Source organism: Microtus ochrogaster, chromosome 4 (genome assembly GCF_000317375.1).
Source record: "Microtus ochrogaster isolate Prairie Vole_2 chromosome 4, MicOch1.0, whole genome shotgun sequence".
Classification (NCBI taxonomy): domain Eukaryota; kingdom Metazoa; phylum Chordata; class Mammalia; order Rodentia; family Cricetidae; genus Microtus; species Microtus ochrogaster.
In genome coordinates this window covers 91,914,567-91,926,240 of record NC_022011.1, presented here as the reverse complement: position 1 = coordinate 91,926,240, position 11,674 = coordinate 91,914,567, and the positions used below count along the sequence as shown (strand labels likewise).

The window sequence follows — 11,674 nt, the reverse complement described above, 5'->3', positions numbered from 1 at the left end:
CTCACAGAGATCCGCCTGCCTCTGCCTCCCGAGTGCTGGGATTAAAGGCATGCACCACCACCGCCAGGCTGACTTTTTTGCTCATATTATTGCTCCTCTCTCTCTTTGAATGGACTCTGGGAGCTCAGTCTAGTGCTTAGCTGTGGATCTCTGCATCTGCTTCCATCAGTTGCTGGGCGAAGGTTCTAGGATGACAATTAAGGTAGTCACCAATCTGATTACAGGGGAAGGCCATCCTCTCCACTTCTGCTTAGGGTCTTATTTGGGGTCATCCTTGTGGATTTCTGGGAATTTCCCTAGTGCCAGGTTTCTTGCTAGCCCCATAATGGCTCTCTCAATCAAATATTTCTTTCCTTGTTCTCCCTCTCCGTCTGACAGAGAACATGGATGAAAGGGATGGGAGGGTATAGATGAATTGAAAGTAATGCTTCATAAGACAGGTTCTTAACTACTGAGTCAAATTCCATTTTCAGATTTCTATGAATCTCTTCAAAGACAATGCAAACCCTTTAGGAAAGTTGCTACAGGACAATAACTAGTAAATTGTAGTTGTGGAAAGTCATTTACAATTATAGCAAGTCAAAACTTCATCGGCTAGGTTGAATGTCAGCTGGTTCAGTTGTATGATCATCTCTTCATAAGCATAAAGAAAATGACAGTCTTATTTCAGGTATTTGTTATAGAAATGTTTATATAAAAGGGTGTTGTGGCAATGATCACAAAAAAAAAGAAAAGAGAAACCAAATATGTACAGAGTCGTGATGGCACAGTAGGCTTGGGGAGTCTACAGTACGGGCTCCAGTGGAAAGGCAATTCTTTCAAATTTAATGTTTGCTGAGGCTGGAGCGTTGGCTTCATAGAGAAGAACACTTGCTGGTCTTCCAGACGACCTGTGTTCTGTTCCCAGCTGCATATCGGGCAGCTCACAGCTGCCTGTATTTCCAGTTCCAGAGATCTGAGTACTTCCTCTGGTCTCCATGGGAACACACACACACACACACACACACACACACACACACACACCAATACATCCTTAAAACCTAACATTTCTTAAGGACAATTCCTTTTTCTAAAAGTGTTTATGATCTTTACTTGGAATCGTAAACAAGCCTTAATATTATATAGAAAATGAACTAAGAAAATGACCCAAATATTTCCTGGATGAATGTGCTCCATAGTGATTCTACCATAATTTTATTTTTCTAAAAGTTAATTTCACCAAAATTCAAGTACCTGTAAACTGAAAAGCATTACTCTAGAAATACACACTATTAATATGTGTATTATTATGCAAAATGTGCCTTCAGTCCTTATACATGAAATAATCCAAGTTTTATAAAATTTTCTCATAAAACAGTTCTCATGAAGCATCTTAGCACTAAACATGAACTAACTTTTAGATGCTTTTTTATTTTTTTTAGGTCAATCTCTTTTTCCTATTAAATATTGTACGCGTTCTCATCACCAAGTTGAAAGTTACTCACCAAGCGGAGTCCAATCTTTACATGAAAGCCGTGAGAGCTACCCTCATCTTGGTCCCGCTCCTTGGCATTGAATTTGTGCTCTTTCCCTGGAGACCTGAAGGAAAGGTTGCCGAGGAGGTGTATGACTATGTCATGCATATCCTGATGCACTATCAGGTAAAGGACTCCTGCCAATCAAGAGCCAGCTTGGCAAGTTTTGTATTGAGTTTGCATGGAGGCCTGGTTTTCCTCCTGGCTGCTTCTGTAACAGTGGATTATAAATACAGGAACCCTTTTTGATTCTCGTGCCTCCTCTTGGGCCCTTTTTCTTCTGTTGGTTTGTCTTGTCTGACGTGGGTGTGATAGTGTTTGTTTTATTATATTTTATTTTGTTATATTTTTAAGAAATGAGTGAATGAATGGGTGAAAAACCTTACCACAGGAGTAAAGATTGACAACTGAACTGTCAGGTATATCTGCTGGGAGGGCAAAAAATAAGTTTTCTTTAATGGAATGACACTGGGTATATCAACCACGCTAAACAGAACCAGGAGTAGTTGGCCAACTTATAATTGACTTTCCCAGGCTTTGTGTGTGTGTGTGTGTGTGTGTGTGTGTGTGTGTGTGTGCGCGCGCGCGCGTGCGCGCACACACGCACACTTTTGTTTGGTTACAGTTTGGTGTTTTTAGTTTTTTTATTATTTGTTTATTTTTCCCTTTTGATTTTATTTTGTTTTCTTGGTTTTAGGGGTTTTTGTTTTTTATTGAGTATTTGTTTTTTGAGAGAGCTTAGACTTGGGTGGGTAGGGTGAGGGAGAGGGGAAGATCTGGAAGGACTTGGTGGAGGGGAAGGATATGGCCAAAATATCTTCAATTTAAAATTGTTTTATATAATAAAAATAGATCCAGATAATTCTGTTTTCTTTTTAAACAGGGTCTTCTGGTGTCTACAATTTTCTGCTTTTTTAATGGAGAGGTATGGTTATTGATTTTTAATACTTTTATAATTTAAACTTTTTTCTTTTAAAACAAGATGGAATTATAAACTTTTCCCAAAACAACTATTTTTTTTTTTTTTTCTGAGACTGGGTTTCTCTGTGTAGCTCTGGCTGTCCTTGAATTTGCTCTGTAGACCTGGCTGGTATCAAACTCACATCTGCTTATTTTACCACCTAAGTGCTGGGATTAAAGGTGTGGGCTACCACCACCCAAGCCCAAAACAACTATTTCAAGTACCGATTTTATCACAGAAAAAAAAATAACATAAAATTATTTTTTTGTAGTCCCAAATTTTTATCTCAAAATTTAGGCAATATTAGAGTTGAGAAATAGGGAAAAGTTAGACTTACTTCAAAATACTCCAAGAACGAGTTAGCCCTTTGATCTATCATGAGAATGTACTAAGTCTGGATGCTGCTTTGGGGCCAGTGCTGGGCAATCTTTAGTTTCATAGAGCCCACACTGAGACAGAGCCTACTCATACCCCTTTGTCCTTTTCAGTAGACTATGTAACCTTTCGATGGGTTTTACCATAGATGCAAACGATTAAGACAAATTGACATTGGAGATTTATAGGTCTTACCTGAGGTATTCCTGCTTGAGAGGCTTCAGTAGCCTGTCCATCTGGATATTGTTACTGCTCAGTGGTTTGAACATTATTGACTTTGCTTTTTATTTGCTTCTGGTCTACTTGGCCAGTTTTCATCTGGAGCAAGCTAGCAAAACTGAGCACAGAAATCGAGACAGCAGCTCAGTGAGAAATAGGCGCTGGACAACGAAGAAACTTCTCAGGAAACCTCAGATGGGGAGCACAGGGACCAGATGGCATAATTCATGAGGCTATTTCCTATAAAACAAATCATTGGAAATTATACACATCTTATGAAAAACTATAAAGTCCTTTGTCCTTGTCTAAGTAAATTTTTACTTTTTCTCTTTGGATGTAATCACACAAATTGTTTGAAGTCAGAGTTAACAGTTATGTAACTGAACCTAAAGCTGTTACATGATAATGATTTAGAACACCACGTCTAACAGTGGGGGAGAACAGCGCACTGTCATACGTGGCTGTCGAGTTGTTGTTAGTGCTGTGACTCTTCTATGTCATACATGACAGTGACCATTTCTCTCTAGAGAATGTAACAAGAGAGAACCCATACACCATTTGTTTTGACAGGAAAACTCGACAGCCTTTATTATGAGTCACATTGACTTTATTATGACACACTGACTTAGGCAATCCTGTATGTTGCTGATGTTGGCTATACCAATCAAATATTCATGAGAATGATATGAACACACGCCAAAGAGTATGTATGAAACAGGGAAGATGTGCTTTTTTATCTGTAGACACAGGTTAGTGTCTTTTAAATATTTTTTTATGATTTTAAATTTTTTATTTGGAAGTATTATTTACTTCATAATAAATTTTTAGTTAAATACTTTTTCAATCAATGATTGTATTTACATTATAATCCACATCATGTGGGTATGTGAGAAATTTGTATCACTGTAATTGAGAACAAATAAATTCACAAATTGATGGTAGTTAAAAATGAAAGGAAGTTGGAGATGCATTCTAATGTGAGAATACCACACAACAGAAATATATTTTCACTTAGAAAACAAGATATCCTCAAGGCGTAGGGATATGATGAAAACGTGGGCTGTGAAGTTTGGTAGGGTCTGGATTACAGTCATATAAAAATGTAGCTGGGTGTGGTTCAGTGGTAGGGCACTTGCCAGTCATGCATGAGGCTGGGGTGTCACTTCCAAGCATCCCTAACCCCAAATATTGTCATAGTCAGACATGGTGGGCCAGGCTTTTAATATCAGCACTTGCAAGGTGGAGGGAGGCAAAAAAAAAGAGTTGCTGTGGTTATGGGGTCTGTTCACAGCAACAGAAACCTTAGTGAAGACAGACATGCTTTACAGTTTGATAAAGGCTACTAGGTCATTGTTACTGAGGTATTAAAAACAACCAACCTACAGATTAAAGGGCCTGTCAGTCTCTGCACTAAAACAACCAGTTTTCCACTGCAGAGCTTATCTGAGAATTGGAAGGAAATTTTCTGACATGTGAATCACCTGTCTATGTCTTAGTTAATTTATCTATTGTGGTAAAACATCATGAGCAAAAGCAACTTGTAGAGGAAAGGATTTATTTCAGTTTATAGCTATTATTACAGCCCATCTCTAAGGGACTTTAAGGCAGGAACCTGGAGCTAAAGCAGAATCCACTGAGAAGTGCTGCTTACTTGCTTTTTTACAGGTATGATCAGCCTGCTCTCTTATAACTCCTAGAACCAGCTGCTCGGGGATGGCACCACCCACAGTGTCTTTTAAATATTTAAATCGTAGTCACTAGTAAAGTAGGTGATGTGGTAGTGGACTAGGGTTGAAGGCGCTAAAGGACCAACATGGTGGTACCTTCCAACTCTGGAGACACTTTTTCCTAGCAGTTATAGTTTGCGAAATATTTGGAACCAAGGAAAGCATATTTGTCCTTAAAAATGGAAATAAAAGCAAGTTTTTTACACTAATGCTGAAAAGGTGAACGTAAAGGGGGGACTGCAAGGAGTTTATACAATGCCTCAACCTTCCTTAGAATAGCATAGCTCCATCCTTCTGTTGCTCAGATAACTCATTGTTTTAATGAAAAACCACGTAGAATTGAGAAATCTAATTTTCAAATTGGCTCTCTCCTTCCGAAACAGCGTCCAGGGAATATTGAAGTTAGTGCCTTGTATTTCTGTTGTCCTTTATCTGTATAAACAAAAGAGACACAGTACCTTGTTCTTCTGCCATGCCTTAAATTGAGAAAATTTGGCCTTGAAAAACTTTAATAAGAAGAAAACCTTTGAACGAGGTTGTTGCCAGATCCCTCAGCTCATGACAACATCTGTAACATCTGTCCTCTTTCCTTGTGCTTGGGAGACACAACCCCTGCTGGAGCATGATTCATCCCTGGTCTGAAGAAATGCCTTCATCCCTCCCTTTCTGCCTCTCTGCCTCTTAGTTTCTTCCCACTCCTGTGGCATGAAGAAATAGCTGCCAGATTAAGTCTGTGTGGTTCCAAGTATGTCATGTTTTTGTTAGAGTCAGTTGCTTGGTTTTAGTTTCCTTCTTGCCCTTCTCGTTAGGTCAAGTGACTTGCTTTTGCCTCTAATATCTGCTCTTCGCTTGACTCTCGCTGCTGGCTTTTCGCAAACATCTATTGCTCCTCTCAGTATTTCTTGCTCGTTAAATGTAGTTTGACAAGTGGCCAGGCCATTTCCGCGCCGTTCCACTCCAATGACACTATGTCCTGGTAACATAAACAGGAGCTGTGGTCATCAGAAGGCATAGGAAACAACAGTGCATTATATGTATTTTCATCAACTAAACAAAAGAATTTGTTTAGAAGCCTTAGCATTCTACAAAGAAAACTGGGTAGTTTTTCTTTATAACCTCTATCATAGTCTTCAAAATTGATTTAGGTTAAGGAGTATTATCATTGATCCTTATCGTGTGTTAGTGAGCCTATACTATCCTAAGCATTTGATTTAGCTGCCTGTATAAAGCTCATACACAAACCACTGAAATTATATCCATATCTTTAATAGAGCCAGCCATTTTTTATTTTTTCCCTTTTAAATTTATTGAATGTCTAATTTAATACTCTGCTAAGTAAGCATGATCTTGTATTAGAGAAAGCAGTTAAAAATGTAACATTCTTTTTTTTTAATTTTTTTTTATTTAAGTAACATTTCTTAAATTTATCTTATATACCAACCACAGTTTCCCCTCTTTTCTTTCCTCCCGCCGACTTCCATCTACCCCCTCCCCATCCACTCTTCCTCTGTCTTCAATCTGTAACATTCTTATCACACCAGTTTGCAAAGACTCTGGGTCTTTATTATATTCTTTTAAAAACAACTTTGATAAATAGTAACCCACATTTCAGGATACTGTCCTTTCATGATTTAGGCATCAAGAAGAAATGAGTTGTTGGTTATAGTCATATATTCTTCAAGGACAAACATCTAATAGTCAAACTCATTTTGACCGCTGGGATTTGGTTAGCTTTTCCTTGAAAACTATCCGTCCTAGGACCTCAAGATGGTATCTTCCTGGTGCGGTCTTTATCACATTAGTGTGGAATATCTTATGGGAAGCTACATCCCATGACCATTTGATTGAGGCTATGCAGTTTCAGCATCTAATTCTTCTAGTATTCATAATAAATGAGAAAGATATCTATAAACATGAGAACAAAATAACTCCCACCCAAAATAGTTACATAATTGTTCAAAAATACTGTTCACATCTCTGAATATTTACACAACACATTATAGCTATCATTTGCTTGCATTTTTTGAAGCTATTAGATACATGAATATTACTGCCACTTTAATTTAAATATCTTGTATGTTGATTTAGAATTAATAAACCACATCTTCACAGTGCACAGGATTATCCCACGGCACATAAAAACTGGCCAAAAATTAGTTGACAGCTTGGGAAAATCTATCCAAGCAATGAGGACGCAGGCAAGCATAGGTCAGGCCGGAGCGGCAGGGTGAATGCTTCATGAACCGAGAGTGGTCAGTCTCTAAGCTCCGCTTTCCAGACCGGAGAGCAGAAAGGTGATGGATGGCGTCTGAGATGGGGCTGAACATTCTTCTTTGTGTTTAGTGACTCGGTATGAAGAAAGTCTTTCTAGTGCTCTCAGTTCAGTCAGAATCAGCGCCATTGTAGCTGACATACTACTCGAGTCTCTAATTTCGCTCAGGAAAAAAGGCATTGAAGTTCACGTCTGTTTTAAGAAAGAAAGATGCAGGAGAAGGACTAGGAGTTAAGAGCCTTTGCTGCTCATACAGAGGACCAGGTTCCTTCCTCAGTATCCACACAATGACTCAGAAATATCTGTAACTACAAATCTGGGTCCCCAATTCCCTCTTCTGGCCTCACTGGGCACCAGGCGTGCATGCACAGGACACAGTTACAAACATTCAGACAAAACATTTGTAACATAAAGCGAAAGCAATAAATTAATTGAAAATATTAAAAAGGAAAGAGGCAAAATAGGAAGAAGTGGAGAAGCGACATTCTTAGACATTTTCCACCGTAACTCTTGTCCAATCCAGTGCATTTCATGATTTCAGGAAGTGAGGTCTGTGAGCTCAAAGGCTCTGGCGTTTTCAGAAAGTGGCACATTTTTAGCACATTCAATAAAAGCTACTGTTAGTAATGATGGCAGTGTAATTTCCCCTGTGCCCCGTGTTCTTTTTATCTGCATCATTCCCCAATTCATATACACTCTCCTTTCATCAAGGTATTGATATAAAATCCATATATACATATTATGTTGGATACAAAAGGTATGGATGAATTGTGTTTGACAAAAATACACGTAGCCCATTTGGATTATTAAGGCTTTAAAGACTAGACACAGAATAAAAATATTAAAATATTAATTAAATAAAAATACAGATTAATTGTAATCTGTTCCCTAGTATAAAAGTGTTTTACTTAAAATTTGTGTGTTATGTGTACTGGAGACCAAATTTAGGACATCAAACAGGCTAAGCAAACAGCTTATTCAGGAGCTAAATCTTTCTCCCCCTTTCTTTTGGCTTTGACACAATGATATTCAGGTTGGCCTGCACTTGCTCAACACTAGCATGCAGATATTGACCGTGTGGTCTTCCTGCGGAGGTTTCCTTTGTTGCTTAAAGTGTAGACTAGGATCATTTGGTCTTCCTCTTAAATTTAAAAAATAAACCCTTTCTGCAAAAACATTTTTGCTGTGCTTCAAATAAGACGTTTTATCTCAACTAATGGGTTGTTCTCGCCGCTTCTGCTTCTTGTTGATTGATAGGTTCAAGCAATTCTGCGAAGAAATTGGAACCAATATAAAATTCAATTTGGAAACAGCTTTTCCCACTCCGAAGCTCTCCGCAGCGCATCCTACACGGTGTCTACCATCAGTGATGTCCAAGGCTACAGTCACGACTGCCCCACTGAACACTTAAATGGAAAAAGCATCCAGGAGTTTGAAAATGTTGCCTTAAAGCCTGAAAAAATGTATGACCTAGTCATGTGATCGTAGAGAGCTCTCACCTGTTTCCTGCCACTCGAACCCATGATTTCATAATCAGAAGGTTTAACAGCGAATGGATTTCTTGAATGCCACAAAGAAAGCCCTCACATGAAATGAGACTTGTGTTGATAAGTGTCCAACCCTCTCTCTATGGGGGAAGAGCCTCAACTGATAGTGTTGGCCAGTAAATGCTCCCACTGGGGTGGTTTCGAGCTACCAACCTGTTAACTGTGGAACTGGAAAGAAGCTAAACACAATCACCTCTTGGGAGCTGCCAGGTTTTGGAACCCACACAGCGCTGCACACATGCACAAATGCAGCACCTTCACACCCGTGCTGACCAGAGAGCTCTGCGCTTCTCACCCGAGGAGACCTTGCTCCATTTTACAGACATGAAAAGATTTGTGATCTGTGTTGGTTATAAAACTTTCTGACCTATGGGTTGTCTGTTGGAAGTGAACGGTTTTCCCAGAGGAGCCTCCAGCCATCTTTATGACATCTCCAATAAACTAGACGGAGTTTGTTATCTCTGTCATCTCATGTTCTTCTCTATAAGGGAAGCAACTGAGCAGAATGCCTATGGGTTTCTCAGTTGCTGCTACAGACAGTTCTATCCTGTGGCATATCCAATCTGACACTTGGTGAGCAAAAGCTAGAATTTGCAGTCTTTTTCTGAATCACTAGGGAGATGTATTGGTGGAAGCTGCAAACCCCTGTCAGCTACTTTTAAAAAAACCTTAGTGCAGGCCTCGGAGGAGATCAGTTTCCCTAATCTGTACATAGAAACCTTGGCCTTTCCATTTCTACTGTGTAGACAAGTGATCACTCATTTTACGTGAAGGGAATCAATGAAGGATTTCTTTTTATCTTCTAAATCTGAAAGAGAGAGGGAGAGAGAGAGAGAGAGAGAGAGAGGGGATAGATTGATTTTGTGCAAATGAACCTGTAAATACTCTGTCATTTTATTTTATTGTTTTAATTCTAAACAGAACCTCCGTAACTTTGAAAGCAATTAGATAATGCAGCATTATATGCAACTTAGTATCTGATGCTTTATCTGGGCTGATTTTATGGTAGAGTCCTGAAGTCTATATTTGGTAAATATTTTAAGGACAACCAGATACCAGCATCAGAAGTCTGAGAACTAATAACAAACCCTAGAAATACCAGTGATTAAATATGAAATATTTATATAACAATGCAAAGCCATAACTTTACAAACACATTATCTTTGGTGTGCTGACATATTTCCTCAATTTTGATGACGACTCACTGAAATCAGGAAATTTTTAACACCTACAGCAAGAAAAACTAGTCTGCTACATGTGCGGGCTTTAATTCACTAAAATATACTTTACTGACTTTTACTAAATGAAGCTATCTAGTTTTGAAAAAGACCCAGGTTATTTTTTTAAATGAACCACAGAGGAATTTTATCTATATAATATACACACTGTTTTAATATTTCAGACTTCTGTGGGTGATAATACAAGCCAGGGAAAGCCTTGAACTTAGCATGGAGGAGGAACTGTCAGGTGTTTAAATTAAATTAAATCAAGACAGAAGAAAGCCTTGTTCCTGAGATAAAGAGACATCTAAATGGATTCAGTCCTTTTAATATTGTTTTGTTTTGGACTTTCTGTTAGTAAAAGTCATTTTGGGGAAAGTCATGAAGGTGTTTTTTGAAGTATGTCAATCAGGTTACAATGGACGAATCAGAAGTAGTGATTTATGCTGCAATAGTTGTTTAGCATCATCAAGGAAAGTAATTCAGATTACTGTGTCACCTACTGACACAGTAGGTGATCTGGTATAAATATTTGTAATTTATCTATACAGGCAAAGGTGTAACTAAGGTGGGTTCAGTTTTGTGGATTTCATAGCAAGCCATCATTAGGAGGAAATGCAGACGGTTCTGAACTCTCAGTTGCCAAAACTGTACAAAACTTCTTTTTACCACTCTCAGATTTTAGCTATTTATTATTCAGAGGTCTTGATTCCTATCCTTGCTGACAGTGTTCACGCGGCTCTGCATTCTCCCCAACTGTCAAGTATTAGCCGCGAATGAGAGCGTGTTTAAAAGGTGGTATACGTTTCCGTTGGATTATTCTTTTACCGTATTGAGTGTAGCTGAGATTTCCTTACTGCCAACCTCGTCTGCGGAGTGACCCTCAGCCGCACTGGTCTGAGGCTCGTCAGCTTTAGTGTTGTGATGATAGTTGAAACTAGACTTGTAAAGCTGAAGTGCCAATGAAAACTTTCTGTATTGCTTGTAGACAACAAGAACCTGACAGTTTTGAAGGGAAACTTCTCTGGTGCCTAAAAACTAATTTAGAGAATTTCTGGTATTTTAAAAATTAGATCTATCGTTTTTCTACAGTTGTTTCTTATAGTCATGGCTGACCTTTTTTAGAAGTGACTTTGTATTTTTTTATTGATAAGCCATTCATCCTGGAGTTTAACGTTTGTTCGAATATAACGAACTGTATAGAATTTAGCAGAACTCGCAGTGTTCTCACTGCTTAGATAGTTTAATGTGAATATTTTAATTTCCTTTGTGTTTTAATGTACTCACAGAAACATTACCTGTAAAACATATCCAAGATGTTCCAGTCACTTAAAAGAACGTATGTTTTATCTATTTAAAAATCTCTTGTTTAGATTATATGAGAATATTAAAGCTAACATTGATGCTCACTCATCTCCTCTGGAGAACAAAATAACTGAATCTCTCACAAAGTTCTTGCCACAATTGAGATATTTTGCAAAATAAAAGATGATGTCTTCAGCCTTTTCTTTAAAGACTTCAATAAACTAGTAAGTGTATTTAATAAATTAATTAAAAAGATATGAATTTGTTTTCATGCTAAAACTATTACATGCACAGGTTTTTACACTGTAAGAAAAGGAAGATTCTCTTACAGAGGAACACGCTTAGGGAATCATCTTCCTTTCTGCACTGTATTTCAAAGTGTGGGTTTCTGTTAAATATTAGAAATAAGAAGAATGAAAGTTTTTCTCAAAAGAAAACACGGTCATAACCTCATACAAATAAAAACTTAAATGTGTCAAAGATTTTGTTTAACTCAATAACTGATGTTGGAACCAGTAATATGCCAAAGGAGAA

The 11,674-nt window shown here is 38.1% G+C and overlaps 1 protein-coding gene across 1 annotated transcript in view; it reads left to right on the top strand.

The window, feature by feature from the left end:
- The window catches only part of Calcrl (calcitonin receptor like receptor), a 78,718-nt gene extending 67,332 nt beyond the window's left edge, over positions 1-11,386 (top strand). Inside the window, exons 12-14 of the mRNA XM_026778803.1 lie at positions 1,422-1,640; positions 2,398-2,439; positions 8,326-11,386. Of these exons, the coding sequence (XP_026634604.1) occupies positions 1,422-1,640; positions 2,398-2,439; positions 8,326-8,550 (486 nt within the window). The 3' untranslated portion in view covers positions 8,551-11,386. The remainder of the gene's footprint in view (positions 1-1,421; positions 1,641-2,397; positions 2,440-8,325) is intronic.
- Positions 11,387-11,674: the final 288 nt, after the last annotated feature.